At 55.2% G+C, this 20,710-nt stretch overlaps 1 protein-coding gene across 1 annotated transcript; it reads left to right on the forward strand.

Moving 5' to 3' along the window:
- The first annotated feature begins 2,219 nt into the window (after nt 1–2,219).
- On the forward strand, nt 2,220–19,390 carry WNT2B (Wnt family member 2B). The gene is made up of 5 exons (XM_034069764.1): nt 2,220–2,513; nt 14,266–14,486; nt 16,257–16,534; nt 17,315–17,579; nt 18,390–19,390. Exons 1-5 carry the CDS (start codon nt 2,350–2,352, stop codon nt 18,617–18,619), a joined length of 1,158 nt encoding a protein of 385 aa, XP_033925655.1. The 5' UTR covers nt 2,220–2,349; the 3' UTR covers nt 18,620–19,390.
- Nucleotides 19,391–20,710: the final 1,320 nt, after the last annotated feature.

Raw genomic sequence — 20,710 nt, forward strand, 5'->3', positions numbered from 1 at the left:
TGCACATTTGCTTACCCTGCTTTCCTCCCTAGGGGTGACACCAAGCAAGGGGTGACACCGGTCCCGGCTTCCAGCACCCGGAGTGAGTTTCCCAAGTGACCAACCTGCCAAGAAAATAGAGAGCTCTTCCCTTTGAAGTTAATGAATCGTGAAAGCCTTTGAAAACAGAGCCTTGTTTATTTACCCACCGCAGCTCATGTGGATGAGGCATCCCAGACACCCCCAGCACTGCTAATTTGAATGGAAGATCACAGGTGGGGCTCTGCCCAGCTGAGTGCAGTTCGAGGAGCCAGGGCTGCCCTGGCAGCTCCTGCTCAATGCAGGCAGGCAAGGGAGAGCCTGACACAAACCCACACAAGTCCACTTGTCGTGCATGGGCTGTTGGTCAAGTCTTGTGCAAGAGCATCAGCAGAAGTCACCAGGTTGACAGAGAAATACAGCCCAATGAGTGCAGGGCATGGTGGAACCTGGACCAAGCGTGCCACTCCAACATCCTGACATCCACTGCAGACACTGCCCTCCCTTCACAGAGCTGGCACTGCTGCCTGTACCACTGCCTACACGGCTGCCCCTTGCCCTCGTCCTGAAGCCAGCTACAGCCCAAGGCAGAGATCTCCTGCCCACATACAGCACAGGCAAGACCTGCACACCCAGAGGCATGTGGCATTTGTCACCCCCTGTCCCTTCCTGTCCCATCAGAGCAGGGTCTGGAAACCTCCATCCCCTCTCTTTGAATGAAAGCAACCCAGTAGCAGAGAAAAGCCCATGAAATGGCCACAGCAGAGACCCAGCGCACTCTCTGCTATGATGGGTCTTCTAAACAAAATCACAGCCTTCCACACACGTCTATAAATATCCTTTTCAGTGCAATCACTGTGTGAATAAGCTGTAACACAATATTCTGTTCGGGCTCTCAGACAAAAGGAGAGCTCCAGCTTTCTGTCACTGCCGTTTTCCAAAGTATAATTGGATTATAACTGAGTGTGAGCTTCAAGTGCCCGTTTCTCTCAGGCTGGTGAAGTCGCTCTCTGATCTGCAACAGGAATGGGAAGGAAAGAGCAGAATGAGCTGAGGTGGGTGGAGGGGAGGGGGCAGCTGAGGGCTCTGGCGAAAGGACTGGTGGATAATGAGGTTTACAATCACAGTAAGTAATTAGGCATAGTGGGAAATGCCAGCAATGAGAGGGTACCTATTGCACCCTCATGCCCGTTCACCTCCAGGCTGTGGGCAGACCAGACAGCCAGGGACCACACAGGGAAGAGAGAGCTCGCAGGTAAGGCTGGTCTTCACCACCTGCCAGTCAGCAGTTTCAGGGCGATGAAGGAAGGAGAGCTGAGAGCCACCAGCACATGCACCAGCTCTCCCTATCCCGCAGCCACAGCAGAGGTAGAAGAGCTCCCACCAAACTGACGCGAAGGGAGCGCTGCTGGTGCTGTACAAGGGGAGCCAGGCAGTGACTCGCTGGGGACATCACCTCCCCAGGCAGTGCTGCGATGTCCTGAGAACAACCACCGTGTCCCTCCCCCCCGTAGGTCCCAGTGCAGCTGCGGGGCTACCCCGCGCCCGACACCCTCTCCGCACCCCTACCGGCCACCAGCACCGGAGGCACCGGATGCCCGCACTGCCCGCACCGGGACCGGCGGCGGGTGGTCGGAGCGCGGTTTCCCACCCAGCAGTGACACCTGGCGGGACAAGAGCGGGAGGAACCGGCTCGGCCCCGGCCCCGAGCATCCCGCAGCGCCGCTGGCCCCTGCCCCGGGCGGAGCCCGACGGGGCGGCCGCGACCGGCGGCTCCTCGCTGCGTCCCCGCGGGTACGGGCGCGGCAATGGGAGCGGCCCCGGTGTGCGGCGGCAGGGGCAAGAGCCCGGAGGGGGCTGTCCGACGTGCCCTTGGGGAGGCGGGGGTCGGTCCGGCCGGAGCGGCGGCTCCGCGCTTCTGACTCTGCCCAATGAGAGCCCGGAGCACGGCGGGCGCTGTCAATATTTGGCCGCGGCCCCTGCGCTCCCATCCCCAGAGCGTCCTCACCCGCAGCTCAAGGACCTCCATGGCCCGGCCCGGCCCCGCAGCCCGTCCCGCACCGCTCGGGGGGCGCCGGCCCCGCTGAGCGCCCGGAGCCCCCGCGGAGAGCAGCCCCCCTCTTCTTCCTCGCCGCCGCCCGGGCCGGCCCGGCCCCGCCGCCCCCCGCGCAGCAGCATGCGCCTGGGAGCGGGGGCCCAGCCGGGGCTCGCTCAGCAGCGCGGAGCCGGCCGCCGTGCCGCGGGGCCGTGACGGGCAGTGCCCCCGAGGGCAGCGCGGGCAGGACCCCCCTCCCCGGTCATTTCTCCGTCTGGACCCCGCCCCGGAGAGATATGCTCAGCCCAAACCGCCTGGAAGCGTCTCCTGGGATTGCCTTGGCCCCCGGGCGTGCGGAGTGCGGAGCCTTCCCTCGGACGGCGGGCGCGGCCCCGCGGCTTTGCCTCCCCCTCGTACTCCTCCTGCTCGCCCTGACGCCCCGCGCCGACTCCTCGTGGTGGTGAGTGAGTCCCCGCGACGGGTGCCGGTCCCGGGGCAGCGGCTGCGGGAAGGGGATGGGAATAGGGATGGAGAAAGGGATGGAGATGGGAAGCTTGACCGGGAGCTGGGGCAGCGCTGCGAGCCCCGCAGTGCCGGAGCTCAGCGCCCGACGTGCGGCGGTGGGAGCCGCCCGTGGGGCAGCGGAACCCTGCGGGGACCGACTGGGACTGTGCGAGCTCCCGGGCTTCCCCCCGCACCGCCGGGTGCATCGCGGATCCTGAACCCGGCTGGAGCCCCGCTGCACAACGGGCTCGGGGCTCCCCTTGGCTCCACCTGCGCGGCTCCGGGAGAAGCGCGGTGGGAGCGGCAGAGGGGGAATCGCCTCCAGGCTGCCGTATGGCACCGGCACCGCAGCCACCGCTGTGCTCCCACGGCCTCGTTTGCCCCCGCGGCAGGGGATTGTCATGGGAGCCCCTGCCTCGGCTCCCGTCTCACCTGCTGGGGAGCGGAGCCTCCCGCACCGGGACACCCTGAAAGCCGTACCCGGACAGCGCGGGGAGCGGGATTAGCCCTCTGTACGGTGTAGACTGGGAAGCGGCGAGCAGCCCCCGCCGGTTTACCCGTTGCAACCCGGACATCAATGCGGAGTCCGGGTCCCCGGGGGCTGCGGTGTTGCCCTGTGTACTCGCATTGCAGCTTCTCCTAAGCTAGGAAGTTGCCGTTCTCCCTCGTTTGGGTAAGATGAGGCTCTGTAACAGATGGAAATGATGCCACAGAAAATACCAACCTTCTAGAAACTAGTCTCCTCCCGTCCCGATTCCTGTAACAATGAAAATTCGTGGATGCAGAATGAGAGTAATTGGGAAAACAAGGGCTGTGAAGTTTTCCAAGCGACCCCGTGCTGCTTCAGCAGTTCAGTAACACTACAGGGAAAAACAGTTTGCTGCAGGAAAGTTCTCAGCGTTCCCCACCCTAAAAACTCCTCTCTAATCTCGTGGAAAACAATGTTTTTCACGCCAATCTCATCATCATTAGCACATTGTAGTGGATGAGGCAGAACTTAATCAAATTCAACCCATCTGCTGCTGAAAGAGAAGTGGTTTCTGGAATTCCTCAACTACCGTGGAGCACGTTGCGAGGGCCCGGGAGCACTTAGTAGTCGTGCCGATAACCCAAGTATTCCTAGTGTTTGAGAGCACGTCTGGGCGTGTGGCAGTCATGGCCCGGCTGGCATCCCTGGAGAGCGATCCAAGGGTGAGGAAGGCGAAGGGGAAAGCTGTGGGGCTGGGAGGGAGCCAGGAGCCCAGGGAACATGCTCGGGCAGCGGGTTGCAGCCAGGCACAAAAGGTGGATTCCATGGGGGAAAACTCCCTGAGAGCAGCAGAGGCGTTGGGGGGGGGGGCACACGATGCAAACCAGCAAGACCAGTGCTGCTCCCGGCTATGCCAGGAGAAGCTCCGCAGCCTGATGAGCCCATGGGGAACTGGAATAGCTGGGCAAGAAAACGAGTCATGGTCGGGGAGCATCGGGTTGATACAAGTGCTGGCCTGGCTGCCAGCCGCATCGGCCCCACGGGTCGGGGCAGGCGAAGGCACGATGGTGTCTGCAGCGAAGGGGATGCTGCTGGTGTGCTGAAAGCCAAGAAGGAAGAGTCATAGGGTAGTGGAGAAGTTGGATGATTCCTCTTCATTATCAAGGATTACTCCAATATCATTATTATAGGGTGAAGGGAGGCTCAATAGAGCAGAGGAGTGGGTTAATGGGGTGATGCTGCTCAAAAAGGCGAGGTGTTGAGCATCGTTTGCCTGGAGCTGGGCAGTTCTGGTAACACATGAATGCTGCCTGAAGGATGTAAATTCTTTCTTTAGGAGCAGCATGAAAAACACCTATTTTCCTTGCTGTTGTACCCCACTTCTCCCCACTGCGACTCCACCGCAGTGTCAGCCCTAATTCCAAGCACACGTCTCTTCCCAACAAGCCGGAGGAAAAACAGCCGCATTTTAAACCTCTGTAGCTGCGGCTTATTTGGAGGAAGCTGGATTTAGCTCCCGCAGCAGTTTGTGGTCTCAGCTTGCAGACCGGCTCCCTGGCTGGCAGCTTCTCTGCTGAGGGAGGACGGGATGAGAGTGGGGACAGCCCTTAGGGTGGCTGGGGCTGGAGCCCAGCATGGGGCATGAGTCTGTTTTAACGTTTTCAGCAAGCAGAATTGATCCCAAGGGCCTTAAATATGTTACTTTTAAAATAAAACAAAACACAAAGTAGAAAGCAAATACGTTAAACTCAAAGTTCCCATTTTTGATAGTCATTTTCTCTTCTGTAGATCAGAACATTCCTCATTGAATTCCTTCATATTGAAATGGGTGGTTCTGCTGGACATGTCAGCGCTGATAAAATACCATGTTTAGATGAAATTGTGTTTTACTGAAAACGGTCTTGACCAGCTGTGGTTTGGGAAGAAGTCATTCCGTGATTTACCCAGGTTTTCAAGCACATCTTCAGCACTACTGATATTCCAATAAATACATTTGGTGGTGCATCATCACTCCTTATTTTTATTATTGTTGCCAAATTCTTCTAGGGATTCACACACAATAAACTTGTGGAAATAGAGGAAATGCTTCTCATTTTCGGAGTCAACTTCTAAAGTAGATTAACAGGAACAAACCCAGCCCTGGGTCGGTTCTGATGGCAGGACATGGGAAGGAAATATCAACCAAATGTTTCTTCTAAACAACTGCAAATTATTAATTTTGGGTGACGTCAGGCCCGGCCCACGCTGCCTCCCAAAACCACCAGGAACTGGGGAAATTTGGCACTTGAAGAAGTGTTCCTGGGTGCGCGTGTGTGTGTGGAGCACGTAGTGATGGGAGCAATGTTTGCCAGGCAGAAGGGACGGGCTCAGGGTGGTGTGGTGGTGGCCAGCGGCGCTGCCTGGGCTCTGAGGCCACCGTGATGGCTGGGAGCAGCATCCGTGCGGAAATGCTCCCAAACTATAAAGTGTTCCTAAGCAACAAAATACCACTGAAACACAGACTGAAATGAAGAAGGAATGCAACGGGGAAAATCCCTAAATCCCGTTTACACTTGAGTGCACTTCGGGTAGGGAGAGCAGCGAGGGCCAAGGGACGGCAGCTCTCCACGGGCAGGGCTGTGCCCTGCGAGAAGCCATAGGGCCCCAAAAGTGGCCTCTGAAATTCCTCTTGGAAGATTTGGGGAGATAAGACAAATGTTGCTTATAAACATAAACTGTGCGGTAAACAAGCACGGTGTAAATAACTAAGTAGAGCTTACTCATTGTTGAGAGCCCTGCTGGCTGCTCTGGTGTGGAAAGCCATCTGCAATTGAAGGTTTGGTTAAAGAAAAATGTCCACAAAGCCGCACGCACACCCCCTGCACCCACCCTCACACGTCCTCACTTGCCTGCAAGCCCACACGAACCCCCTTCAGCACACCAAATCCTTGTTAGCGAACTTGTTTATTGCTAACCACAGCCCTTGGAAAGTACAAATATTTAATTTCATCTGGCATTGGAGCAGATGGGAGGCATCAGGCTCCCAAAGAGATAAAACAAATCTGGGGAAGGAAGGATAGCACAAGCTTGGGCGCGGGCTGAAGAGTGTGGAGGAGCCTGGCAGCCACATGGGGCTCCTCAAGGCATCGCCAGGTTACGGGACTTCCACTGCACCCTGGTGCTTAGTGCCTGTCTCATCACTCTTACGGATGCTCTAGTCCAGACTTAGGCAGCCACCATGCTCCAGCTCCCTTCTTGGCCAGGGAAGGAGGTTTCATGGGCAGGGAAAACACACCAAGGACAGAACATGAAGCAGACATGCCCTGTACTAGAGTCAGCCCCCAGAGCTGGCATCAAGCTTTTCCCAAGGGCTTGATGAGGACACCCCCATTGCAGGTGGAGAAGGGGATGTTCCCTCCACAATGCATAAGAAGGAGCAGTGCTCCTGCAACCATTCCTCTCTGGGCTTTGCCATGATTTTCCTCTCATGGCATCAGTGGTGAATCCTGGTCCAGGGGCCATGGATGGGCACAGAGAGTGATGGAAAAATTGAGCCACCCGTATGTGTGGGTATAGGATACAGGGGCTTATTTAAACAGGCACCACACTGAGGTGTGTGGGAGGGGAAATAGCATCAGTAGGAATGTTTGAAATGAAGCCAAGGGAAAGACAGCTGCACGGAGGAGCTCCACAGCCATGTAACCCTTATGGGGTCACTGCCTCCCTCCATGCCAGGCCCAGCGGGCAGACCCCAGCAGCACCAGGAGTGCTTCAGTAGAGTCTAGCAGCTCATAAGGTGGGTCTGAGCACTGTTTGCTACAGCTCATGATGCCATGGATGAGCCATTCCCTCCTCCACCGGTGTCCCCACTGCAGAGAAGCTCATCATCCAGCCCTGGTGCAGTCACAGGCAAGGTGACATCTCAATGAGATGATGCGCAGCGCTCAGAGCACAAGGGAGCTGCAGGGGGCTCACACTGCCTGTACGTTTGTTGTTGCAGAGCATTTTGCATGGCAATAAAAGCAGGAGGTCAGTGACCAGGAAGTCTTTATCCCAGCTCCGGCTGCCCGCACAGCCACACTTTGAAAAATCAGTTTTAAAGTAATGTCAGACTGATGGGGAATGAACCCTGTGGCCTCTGCAGCAAGCCCTGGTGTTCTTGGTTGGGATGTATCGAACAGATGGGTTCTCTCATTCACTCTGCACCGTTAGAGTAATCCCAACTGTGTTTCTTAGTTCATTTGTCATTAGGGTCACTTTCACCTCCAGGAAATCTTTCTTGCAAAGCAGAGCAGAACAAAGCATCCTTCTGCTTTTCCAAGCTCATTCGCTTTTACTAACACTAAGAACAATTCAGTGACTGCAGGAGAAGTGTCCTGGGCTCCAAGTAGCTTGCATCTAACACATAAGTGATGCCACGGGCTACAGAAGTATTATCCATCCTACAGCACTGCCAGAGACTGTCTTACCTCCCCCTTCTCTTAGCAAAGTGCTTTGAGATTTGGGGGAGAAAACAAATTGATACTTAAGGACAAAGCATATTCTTGATGAGCAGTTGGTGTTGTATTCATGCATCACCCTCCAGGGACAGCTTTCACCCAGTGCTGAGCGAGAGTTTGGGGCACTGCAGCATTTCCCTTCCCACAAAACCAACATCCCGTGACTGCACAGGGGAGCAGGAAAACCACAGAGAGGGGACTGCAACAAGGAACCAAAGGCAACTGGGAAAAAGGTGGTACAGAAACGTTTGAGGTGCAGAAAATGGCCCTTGAATGGCACTGGTTGAATGGCCCAGCATTATGGTCTTACAAATTACTCAAGTGAGACTAACGCTCTCAACATACAGAGTAGTGGCTCTAAGTGAGGAAATTAGGACTATTAATCATTCCAAGGCGTTAACAACTCCAGCAGGCCAGGATGGCCCTGTTCCCGGTGGGGCTTAATAAAATACTCAGGATTTATAATAATAAAGTAATATCTCAAATGTCTATAGCACCTTGCAACCCACAGTGCTTTGCAGTTGGCTATAAATTGCTTGCCCACAGCCAGGGAGAGCAGAGGAAGGAAAGTGCAGCATCCTTGGGAAGTATGCAAAGAACTTGAGGAGGTGAATGCTGCCAGGCACGTTGGAATTTGCTCTTTATCAGGCACAGAGGCAGGGATGTTGGATTTGATCCTATCTGGATGAGGTGCCTCCAATAACTGTCTAGGGCTTTCCAGCCTCCCACCAAAATACAGATTTCATGCTGACTCAATGGGATGGAAAGAGAATGGAAGCCAAGATAGTTTGGCTCCCAAGTTATCTCTCAGGACTATCAAAGTGGCTGTAAGGGGGAGGTGGATCGGTTTTCATCTTCTGCCCAATGAGATAGGGGCTGCAGCATTCACCATTGACCATGGCACAGCACGCTCAGGGGCAAGAGCAGAACCAGTGCCAAGGGGAATATTGCAAGCTGGGACCAAGCCCCAGCTACAGCTCAACTCATGGGTGTCTGGTGGCACACACTGGAGCTGTGGAGGGCCTTGAGCCCAGCATTTGTAACTGGTGCTGAGGTTATTTGTCCGAGTCATATTAAGTGGGAGAGCTGCATGTAACAGGCAGGCAGTGGCAATCAGAGGATGCTGAGTTGACAGGCATGCTTAACGCGGCCTGGAGCAACACCTTGTGCTTTACATGCTTGCTTGCATTTTTGGTTCGGTTTTCTTTGTTGTTTAAGTGTGGTTTGGTCAAGGTCAGAGCCCCCGAGTGCTGCTCTGCACACAGCGTGAGGCTGCCAGCATCTCTTCAATGCCTGTAAGAAAGGAGCCTCTTTGGAACCCCCAGGAGCAGCTGATGTGGCTAGGTCTAGTGATTTAAGCTTGCATTACCCAAGCTGAGAGCACCCTGCACTTGAGTAGAGGCAGCATCAGTATCTCTGGTGAGACCCCCTCTGCAGCCCTGATCCAGCCCTGGGGTAGCAGCACAAGAGGGATGTGGAGCTGCTGGAGAGAGGCCAGAGGAAGCCATGGAGCTGCTGCGAGGGCTGGAGCAGCTCTGCTCTGGAGCCAGGCTGAGAGAGCTGGGCTGGGGCAGCCTGGACAAGAGAAGGCTCCTGAAGGGGAGAACCTGAGAGCAGCTCCAGTGCCTGAAGGGGCTGCAGGAAAGCTGGAGAGGGGCTTGGGACAAGGGCCTGTAGGGACAGGCCAAGGGGAATGGCTTGAACCTGCCCGAGGGGAGACTGAGATGAACAGAAGCTCTTCCCTGTGAAGGGGGTGAGACCATTTTGTGATTCTATGTTAAGTATGGAAGGGAAATTCTCAAGCTGAAACTCCATTAGATGGGATGTCAGAGCTGAGCCTGCTTCCTGCACCAAGGCTTTGGTTGGAGGAGCAGCTGTCAATGATTGCAAAGACAGGCTTCATGGTGCTGGGTCTGGCCAGAGCATCTCCTGCATCTTCATCCCCTTCATGCTGCTGTTCCTGCCCTACTCTGAGCCAAAGAAGGAGTTATAAACAGGTATCAAAATGGTTTAGGATCCTCTGGAAGAGAGAAACCACAGGAAGAAGAGCAGTTACCCTGCCACGGATGAACTCTTATATGCATTACCATATGATACGTCTGGTTTACTGGCCATGAGCTTTAAGGTCCCTTCCAACCCCAAACTCTCTGTGATTCTATGATGGGGGGGTGGGGGGGGGCAGCCGGGACAGCCTGGAACCCACACACCCCACACTGACACATGGGCAATGGCCAAAACCACACAATGAGGCACTAGGAGAAAACAGAGCTTTACCCAGCCACCACAACCACCACAGCCCTGCAATGGCTGCTGTTTCCCTGCAATGCGTATCCCGACCCTATGGAAAACAAGCAGCAGCCAGGAATGCCGCAGGGATACAAAGCTTGGCCCTGCACGTGTGGCTGGTGATGGGAGCCATGGGGCTTCATTGCCGTTGCCTCTTGGGGACTGCAGAGCCCGGAACCACTGGGTCTGCCAGGAGAGTTGTAGCATTTAACCACAATTACTGCCAACAGCTCAGCAGCAGAAGTTACCTCCTGCCTGTTGCTGAAGTGCCTTTGGTTGTGCTCTGAGGAATCTGCAAGTCACAGAAACACAGAAACCCAGAACAGTTTGGGTTGGAAGGGACCTTAAAGCTTCTGCAGCTCCAGCCCCAGCCACAGGCAGGGACCCCTTCCACTGGAGCAGCTGCTCCAAGCCCCTGTGTCCAACCTGGCCTTGAGCACTGCCAGGGATGGGGCAGCCACAGCTTCTCTGGGCACCCTGTGCCAGCGCCTCAGCACCCTCACAGGGAACAGCTTCTGCCTAAGAGCTCAGCTTAATCTCCCCTCGGGCAGGTTCAAGCCATTCCCCTTGGCCTGTCCCTACATCCCTTGTCCCAAGCCCCTCTCCAGGTTTCCTGCAGCCACTTTAGGTATTGGAAGGCTTCTCCAAGGTCTCCCCAGAGCTGGTCAGGCTCTCATGGGAAGCACGGGAGCAGGACACATTCAGCATGGAGGCAGGCCCTGGAAGGGGGTTAGCACAAAACACACACTGCCAAGTAAATAGATGCGTCTGCCTCTGATTTGCATGTTTATCTTAGAAGCAATTTGGGTTTCGCCTTGTTTACAAGAGTCGAAGTCAGCAGACTCTCAACAAGAACAACAACTGGGAGCCAACACGTGATGCTTGTCTCCTGTCTCCTGCTCCCCCAGTGCAGTGGGGGCAACCAGCGATGAGTTAGCTTCAGCTGCACCAGGGGCTGCATCCATGCTTGTAGGGAGAAGGAGGGTTAGCAGGGAGCAAGGAACGCTTCATTTCACGCTTCATCTCCAGGCTCTGGAAGCACTTACCTTTCTAACATGAAGCCTCCATGGGCTCTGCACAAGCCACTCCTCTCAGGGAACAGGGAATGGATATCAGTGCCACACAGGGTAGCAGAGAATTCCCATGCATCACACCCATCTCCTGGCAGCTGAACTGGAGCAAATGGGAAGTACAAGCTGGTGGTTGATGCTGATTTGCAAGAAGCAAATGGTGCAGCATCACACAGCCAGAGGCTGCCAAAGGGACTGGTGCCAGCCCTGTCCTGAGCTGAGCAAACAGCTCTATGCTTGGCGAGGCAAGGGCTTTACTACACCAGGACCTCACAGGAGGCAGCAGCCTGTGGAACCCTATTTGACAGGGTGGGGGATCGTTATCCCCACATGCACTTAATTACCAGCTGCCTCCCTCGCAGCTCCTCCTCACTGCAGGCTCTCACAGCTCACAGCCTTTCTCCTTCTGACCATGCAGAATCCAAGCCGGAGCAGCCTCCAGCATCAAAACCAGTTTCTTCTCACAGAATCTTCCTGATTGAGGGTTCTTTGTTTCCTTGCAGTGAAAATGTAGATTCCCCAAGAGTGCAGCATTTCACGGGAATTTGCCACTTCCAGCAACTGAAGTTCTGACAAGGCAGCCTGGGGCTGCTCAGAGCATCCATTGTCTTTCCTCTTCCAGAGGTTTTCAAGTGCCATCGTTTCTTTAGGAATACAATCGGAAGGGATGCTTTCATCCCTCCAAAACAAATGCTTGGGCTCTTTCCCCTCCCACCATCCTGCTTGGCAGAACTCTCTGATGTTCCCCATCTCACTCCATCTCAGAGGAGCTGAACCCAACTGGAGCATTTCTCACGCAATGGAAGATCTCGGCCCTGCCAAAGTAACCCCAGCCCTTCCAAGAGGGAAAGGTACCAAGCCACTTCCCAGTGCCACAGCCATCAGGAGCTGGGTTTCAGGATGCACTCCAATGGGTGCCTGTAGGTTCTACAGCAGGTATGCTGCTTGCTGGCAGCCACAAACAAAGGGAGATGCAGGCATTGGTGCTCCGTCGGCGGTCGGTGCCCTTTGCCCTGTCTCCTTCCACTTTCTCCTGTTGATAATGTTTGCTCTGAGCTGAGTATTTGGCAGGAGAATTAAGCAGATGTAATTAGCTCAGTGTGCAAAGGGAGGGCCTGGTGTTTATCTTGTCTGGAGGATTCTCCTTGATCTTGGTCTCCCAGGGGTGCTGTAGTTAGTGCATTATCTTGTGGCTCTCCTCTTGTGGAGGCAGCTCCACCTTCTCCAGCTTTGCCAGCATCTCTCCACCAGTGAAGAGGAGCTTTTGTACTGCTGCAATCTCCATCCTGCAGCCTTGTCCCAGCTCTTAGCAGCACAGGCAGGGACACATCAGCCGTTCCCATCCTTGCTGGGACCGGCCAGGCTGTGCAGAATGAATTCAGGACTGTGGTACCCAGCCATGCTTCCCTGCAGGATCTCTGCAGCCCCACTAGAGACTGCTGGCCATTGCCATCATCCAGCTCGTGGGATGCTCCTCTTGTCCTGCTCCCTGTGGGAAGCACCAGCAGCTCCTGCAGCCCAGTACAAGTGAGGCAGTTAAACACCCATGGGTAGCATTGCTCCTGTTGACTTTTCTGCCCTAAAGAGTTTCTGCCACCTCCCTTTTCCCCCAGCTGCAGGATGAAAGGCTGATGAGTGAAGTAATGCTCACCAGCCCTCAAAGTTGGGGCTTACAGAGCCATGGGGAGCCGGGTTTATTATCCTCAGCTCCAGCCTGAGATGACCTTGTGCCTCTGCCAGCATTTAAACAAAATATGTTTGAAAAGGGAACAGATCCCACTGCGTTCTGTGCTCCCAGGGCTTCCCTGAGCCCGGAACTCTCTCTGGGGCTGATGGAAGTGATAGAACATGGCCAGGGAGAGACAATGAAATACGGCCCAAGCTTATGGCTTTTTATTATCATTAAAGGAAGGTTCTTGCTTCCAGTCCTGAGGGGGTGGGGGTGAAAAATGTGAATCCCACCCAAACCTCATCCCTTCCATCCAGAACCACAGCTCTGTGCTCCCTAGCAAAGCACACACCAGCACTGCCTGGCTGGGATGAGCGGGGGCTGCCTGGATGGAAAATTCCATGTTGCCACCATTGTCCAGGCTGGTGCAAAGCTCAGGATCCCTCCCTGTGTCTGTGGAATGCTGCCCATGGGGCTCAGCCAGGCTCTACCAGACTGTTGTTTGCACATTGTCTTTCTGCTCCAAGCTCCCACCCTCTCCCACTGCTGCAGGGAGGGGACCAGGATGCAGGCACGGTGCAGGGATGCAGTCAGGGCACAGGGATGCACACAGGGTGCAGGGAAAGCTGAGAGGTTTGGGCTTGTTCAGCCTGGAGAAGGTTCAGGGGTGACCTTATCACTGTGTCCCAGTATTTAAAGGGTGGCTACAGAGATGGAGACTCCTTTTTGACAATGAGTCCTATGGAAAAGAGAAGGGGTGATGGGCACAAGTCACTCCTGGGGAGATTCCAACTGGAGAAGAGGAAAATTTTTCCCAGTGAGAACACCTGGCCATTGGAATAATCTCCCCAGGGAAGTGGTGGATTCCCCAGCATTGGACACTGTTGAGATTTGGCTGGACAGGGTGCTGGAACGTTAAGTCTAGGTCATGCTTTTCCTAGGAAGTTTGAACCAGATGATCCTTGAGTTTCCTTCCAGTCTGGGATTCTGTGATTCTAGGAATAGTAGCGTGATCCAGGACTGCAACAACAGGAGGTGAAGCCTGCTCCTCCTTTCCCAGCTGAGCATCATGCGGATGCCTGTGTTGTGGACCCCACAGTGTGCCCCAGCCAGCGTGCAGAGCCTGTGCTGGGCTCCATCCTGCTGCGCTCAGCAGGGCCGGGCTGGGATGCAGAGGAGAGGGTGAGAGCAAGGTTTTGCACATCAGCAAGTTCCTGTGCTCTGCCCTAGGAGCTCACAGAGCCCCGGCTTGCAGGGGCATGAGCACCACAACTCTCAGCACCCAGAGGTCTGAGGGGAGATCTGCAGGACCCCTGCTCCCTGCCACAGCTGTGTACACACAGAGCAAAGCTTCGCCCGCCCTGGGCTGGGGCAACTCAGCAGTATTGTGTTAAACCCGAAGACCAAAGCCAAGTGGCTGTGATGGCTCAGCAGTGCCCTGTCCCTGTATCCTGCCTGTCTGGACCACAGCACTGGGCAGGTCTCCTTGGGCAGCCAAGCAGGTACAGGGATGCAGGCAGGGTACAGGCAGGGCTCTGCATCTCACCCACAGTTAGGGGATGCTGCAAGGAGGGATGCTCTCAGCAGGGCCCAGGGCAGCTGTGACAGGTAGAAAGAGGGAAAGGTGGGCTTCAATATCAGTCCCTTCACAGCAGAGAGAAGACCCAGGGAGGCAGAGCCCTGCAGCTTCCCCCTGTTTGTGTGGTGTGATAACTTGGCTCTGTTCTATCCCACAGGTACATCGGGGCACTGGGTGCGAGGGTGATCTGCGATAACATCCCAGGGCTGGTGAACAAGCAGAGGCAACTGTGCCAGAGGTATCCCGACATCATGCAGTCAGTCGGGGAGGGAGCCAAGGAATGGATCCGGGAGTGCCAGCACCAGTTCCGGCACCACCGCTGGAACTGCAGCACCCTGGACCGGGACCACACCGTCTTTGGACGGGTCATGCTGCGAAGTAGGTGCTGCCCCATCCTCTCCCCTCTGCCTTGTTTCCCTGGGAGAGTCTCTCCTCTCGCTGGGCTGCTTTGCCCAGTGGCTTGAATTACTCCCTTAGGAGAGCTTTGCCTTTCCCTGTAAATTAATCAAGCCGTAATGGGAGCAGAGCATTGCGTTTGGAATAGCTGCACCAGATGAGATGGAGCAGGGGGAGCACTGGGGGAGAAGGGGGAAGGAGGAGACACCTCCAGAGAACAGGCTCGTATGTAAACAGTAATGGGATATATAAATATTTGGAGAGCAGGGTTGGCCAGGACTCGGCAGTTCACGTGGGAACTGGCTGTTCCCTTGCATGGCAGAGCCACGACTCCAGTCCTCGCTTCGGGCTCCGAGGTAGAGGAGGACCATGGCCACGGGGCCCGAGCAGCTGCACACAGACCCTGCTGGGAGGGATCTTCTGCTCCAGGTGAGGGTCAGGTACAGCACAGGCAGGGATGTACTCAAGGAGCAAGGAGAAGAGGTTTGATGGGGACAGGACAGGGGTGGTTCTGGAGCAGGAGCAGCATCATGGGCTCCAGCAGCAATCAGGCTCCAGGATGCAGAGATAACCCAGCACTGTGGGACAGATGCTGCTGCACCCCGTGACGTGCTGGGGCACATCCAGCCATGCAGCCTCTGAATCAAAGCAGTTGGGAAGAGCCTTTCCACTCACCAGGAGGGGCTCATATGGAGGACATGTGAGCCCCACAGCGGGAGTGGGAGCAGGGGGATGCTCCCAGCTGCAGGGGGATGGGGCAGCTCCCTGTGGGGTGAACAAGCAGCAGAGCATGATAGGAGACCCCCAGAGAGGAGCTGGTGGGAGAGAAGGGGCTGTAAGCACTAGAATGCAGCATTCACCCCACTATGTTGCAGCCTTCCCTGTCTCAGCCTCTCCATCCCTGTGCCTGCACCTTTACTCTTGCGCGCATCCTCTCCTGGCAAAGGATGGGGAATGATGAAAGCTCCTTGCCACAGCCCCATCCTGCGAGGCCCAAAGAGAGCTCTGCTGCCTTTGAAGTTGCTTTCAAAGGCTCTCAGAATGAAGATGAACATGGTTTTGATTTGCAGCTTCTTTTACAGCATTATAAAACCAGCTGTGAACTCAAACCAGAGACATACAATAGCAGGCAGCAAGCTGTGCCACGCGGAACAGGCAGAGCCTGGCCAGAGCCGGCATCAGCTCCTGTGCTCCACATCGCCCTGGGAGGGAGGTGGCCTTGGCTGAAGGGTTCTGGTGGTCACAGCACCAACAGGCACCCACACTGCTCCCAAGATTCAGGACAGTGATGGGGACCAGACAGGCAGCCTTGAGAGCAGCCCAGCATCTGAGCTGCAGAGCCCTGAGGCTCCACAGGAAAATCCCCTTAGAATCATAGAATCAACCAGGCTGGAAAAGTCCTTTAAACTCATTAAGTCCAACCATTCCCCAGCACTGCCAAGGCCATCACTAACCCATGGCACTGAGGGCCTCACCTATATGGTTTGTGAATCTTTCCAGGGACGATGACTCCAGCCCTTCCCTGGGCAGCCTGTTCCAATGCCTGAGCACCCTGTGGGGAAGGAATTGTTCCTCAGCTCCATCTAAACCTCCCCTGGCACAGCTTTCCCTTAGTCTGAAAGGTGCCAGGGAAGCTGAGGCTGGACTTGTCTTACCTGTGTGCGGGATGCTCTCACCCAGCTGCGTGGTGCCACACTCCTCGGCACAGCCCGGCATGCTCCCTGCTCATCCCTGCTCCTCTCCCTATGGCAGGCAGCAGGGAGGCCGCCTTCGTCTATGCCATCTCCTCGGCCGGAGTGGTCTATGCCATCACACGGGCGTGCAGCCAAGGGGACCTGAAGTCCTGCAGCTGCGACCCGCTCAAGAGGGGCCGCTCCAAGGATGAGCGCGGGGAGTTCGACTGGGGTGGCTGCAGCGACAACATCAACTATGGGATCCGGTTTGCCAAAGCCTTCGTGGATGCCAAGGAGAAGAAGGTGAAGGATGCCCGGGCACTGATGAACCTGCACAACAACCGCTGCGGCAGGATGGTGAGTGCAGCCCCTGCGGCTGAGTTGGCAAATCCGACTGGGAGCTCCTGCTGGGGAATGGGAGCTGGGCTGTGGGTGTCCAGGGAGGGCAGGTACCACTGAGGACAGAAGCAGGACACTGCCCCTGCATGGCTTATGCAGGAAACAGCCCCATGAGGATGGCAGGACCCTGCTTACTTGTGCCTCCAGACTGTGTCCTTGATGATGTGACCATGGGAATCACAGGGTGGTTTAGGTTGGAAAAGGCCTTAAAGCTCCTCCAGCTCCAACCCCTGCCACAGGCAGGGACCCCTTCCACTGGAGCAGCTGCTCCAAGCCCCTGTGTCCAACCTGGCCTTGAGCACTGCCAGGGATGGGGCAGCCACAGCTTCTCTGGGCACCCTGTGCCAGCGCCACAGCACCCTCACAGGGAACAGCTTCTGCCTAAGAGCTCAGCTCAGTCTCCCCTCGGGCAGGTTCAAGCCATTCCCCTTGGCCTGTCCCTACAGGCCCTTGTCCCAAGCCCCTCTCCAGCTTTCCTGCAGCCCCTTTAGGCACTGGAGCTGCTCTCAGGTCTCCCCTTCAGGAGCCTTCTCTTGTCCAGGCTGCCCCAGCCCAGCTCTCTCAGCCTGGCTCCAGAGCAGAGCTGCTCCAGTCTCCTTATGCAGCATCCCTCCTTGGTTAGGGGCCCCATCTCACACAGGCAAGGGCTGACAAGCTGCATCAGCGATGAGCAGACACAGGTGTGATGTGTGACACTGAGGGTGACCACAGCTCCTCACAGCATCCCTCTTCCCACAGGCCGTGAAGCGCTTCCTGAAGCTGGAGTGCAAATGCCATGGAGTGAGCGGCTCCTGCACACTAAGGACTTGTTGGCTGGCAATGTCAGATTTTCGAAAGACAGGGGATTACCTACGGAAGAAATACAATGGGGCCATCCAGGTGACCATGAACCAGGACGGCACCGGCTTCACCGTGGCCAACAAGAACTTCAGGAAGCCCACAAAGACAGACCTGGTGTACTTTGAGAACTCACCTGATTACTGCGTGATGGACAAGTCAGCAGGTAAAAGCCAAAGCTCCAGTTGTGGCCCAAAAGCTGCTCTTCCTCCCCTCCTGCCCAGCCTGGCAGGGATGCTTTGGGATGTCAGCTCCCTCAGCAAGCCCTGGTCTGCAGTGGGGTTGTGCTGTGGGGGGCCACCCAGCGTCAGTACTCACTGGAACATTGGGTCCCTGTGCAGCCAGGACTGGATTTGTCCATAATCCTCAGGCTTTCCACTAAAGATCCAAACTGAGGAGGCTTCTTTTAATGGATGCAGCACAGCATTTCCTCAGAGCCTTCCTCCTGCAGAGCAGAGCTCTCTTAAAGAGGCAATAAAGAGCCCGTTTCACACAGCAGGGGCTGCCGGCTCCTCTTCTGAACACAGCTTGAGGGGTGAGCAGGGAGGGTGGCCGCAGGGCTGCTCGGCTCCTGCAGGGATGATCAGTGGTTTTCCAGCCTGGAGCATCTCCAGGTCAGGGGTTCACAGTGGCTTGTGGGGGCTCGGCTGGTCAACAACCTCTTCCATGCAGCCTGTGCCCAGCCTTTGGGGCTATACTGTGGACCATGCTGCAGCACATGCTAAGGCAGTCATAGCCAAGGTCTCTGGTGCAGATGGTAGATACAGGTTGTCTAAAGAAATGGTAAATACCCCATCCCTGGCAGTGTTTTAGGCCAGGTTGGATGATGTGGTCTACTGGAAGGTGTCCCTGCCCATGGCAGCAGATTGGAACTAGATGATCCCAAAACCCTGTGATACCCAATCCCACCACTGCTGACTGCAGGGCAGGGGTGGAGGCATCAGGAACACCCTGACCTGCTCTCTCCCTCCTCCAGGCTCGCTGGGCACGGCCGGCCGCGTGTGCAACAAGATGTCCAGAGGGACGGACGGCTGCGAGGTGATGTGCTGCGGGCGCGGGTACGACACCACCCGCGTCACACGCATCACCAAGTGCGAGTGCAAGTTCCACTGGTGCTGCGCTGTGCGCTGCAAGGAGTGCGAGGACACTGTGGACGTGCACACGTGCAAGGCACCCAAACGGGCCGAGTGGTTGGACCAGACCTGAGGAGATGGAGCGCAGAGGGAAGAACCCACCGCCACCTCCCTTTCCTGTGTTGTAAACCCCTGTGCCCTGAGGGCCAGGACGTTCTGGGAGCTGTAGTTCAACTGCATGGCTTTTATTTAATGAATTCTGCAAAGCACTAAAGAGAGGACTACATTTCCCAGGAGGTGCTGTGGACCCTTCTGTTTGCTCAGCAAAACTAAACCCCTACCTAGGAGGAGTCTGCAATCCTTGCTTAAACTGTGAAACTGCCATTGCCAGTTGCGCTCTCTGCAAAGGAGTGGTGCAGCCGATAGGGATGTGGAGGACCAATGGTCGGGATGCAATGGCTGAGGACATGTGCACCTCCCCAGAGAACTTCCGTTGCAGTAAAGCTTCACCAGCAAACAACCACTAGTGCAGAATAATCCACTCTTGCAGAAAGCATTCTTGCTTGTACTTTCCAGCAAGGCCAGAGGAAGGGTGTTGTGAATCCGTAAGACAGTTCCGTGATCCTGAGCACCAGCAACCTCTGCATGAGGCTTCTCCCCATCTCCCCAGCAAAGATGATGAGTGGAGCTGTGGGTTGAAACTGAGTCCTCAAGGACTGCACAGAGGCAAGAGCCAGCCCCAGGCACAGATCCAGAGGGCTAGAGAGCAAAGCAACCTGTGAACACACTGGTAGGTTCTGGAGTCAACAGATACAGCAGCGTCTCTGTACAGCTCACTTGTATGTTGTGTATACTGCTTATTATTTTAAGTCAAAATTCATTATAAACCTGTATCAGAATATTACACTCTTTGCTTTTTGATTTCCTACACACCCCTTTGGGTACTTCCCCAGAGCAGGAAGCAACCAGCAGCATTTCTGCTACCCATGTGCCTGCAGTTCCTAAAGCACAGAGCTCCCCACCTCATTTCCCACAAAGCAGAGCCATGGCATTCAGTGTGAAAAGCCCCAGGGCAGCAGCACTCCAGGACATGTAATGACACAGCACAGGGTCAAGCAGGAAATGCTGGTTTAGCTTCCAAACCTTTCCCATAAAAAGAAAACCAACTCAAACACCCCAAAAACTTAAACCATCAGCTATTAGCAAACCCACAGAGCCTGGGTATCAGAAATACAGTGGTTCCTTAGAGCTAACTCCAAGGGTTGGTGCAAGATGAAGTCCCACTGTAGACTTAGGGGAAACACAGACTGATCGATGTCTTCCTGCAGGTGAGCCCCAGTGAAGCCCCCCTTCAGCACACTCCTCAGCATGAAGTTCCCCATCTATAAATGTTTATGAAGGCTGCAGTCCCATGAGGGAACACTCAGTTCAAGCCCCTCAAGTAATGGGGCTAAAATGTGCAGGGAGCTTTTTATATAAGATCATCTACTTACCCTCCAGTGAGAAGCACGTCTGAGCTCAAGGACAAGGAGCAGAACTGATTCATCCATGAGCTTCAGAGTAAGTTACCTTCTTTGGAGAAGCTGGACAGGACATCTAAGAGCAGTTAGAAGACATTGGAAACACAGGATCCATAGAAGTTCAGGCTGTTTTCTTTCACATGTGAGTAAGAACAGGCATTCATGTCACCATGGCCCAGGTGACACCATCATTTTATGGGATGGATGTATTGATAAGATCACGTGTGCGAGCTGCAGCGATGCAGAGGGCACACACTGCTCACCTATACCCCAGTCCCAAATCCCTTTGTTGCTGCCCTTCAGTTCAACATCACGTTCACACACACACAAGACTTTGCTTGTGTGGCCTGTGGGGGTCATCTGCTGTAACAGGACCAGCTGTCAGGGTCAGATTCATCAGGGCACATTGACTCCTGTTTGCACAACCTGCCCAGACCTGTGTGGGAGCTTTCACATCCTGAATCACTGCAGCCGAGTCACCACGGGCTGCTCCAGTGAGCAGCAAGTGGATCACGGCTCTGGAATCTCAGCTCATGAATCAATGCAGGAGAATGCGATAGTCACACACTGTGTCACACTGGTTTATAACTGACAATAGTCTACAGCCAAATTAGAAATCAAGAGGTTCTTAAGAGAAAGGTCCGAGCTGATGAGGCCATGATGTGAATGCACAGTTCAGTGCATCCAGACTGAAAGGAAAATGT

Source organism: Melopsittacus undulatus, chromosome 16, assembly GCF_012275295.1.
Source record: "Melopsittacus undulatus isolate bMelUnd1 chromosome 16, bMelUnd1.mat.Z, whole genome shotgun sequence".
In the NCBI taxonomy this organism is placed as follows: Eukaryota; Metazoa; Chordata; class Aves; order Psittaciformes; family Psittaculidae; genus Melopsittacus; species Melopsittacus undulatus.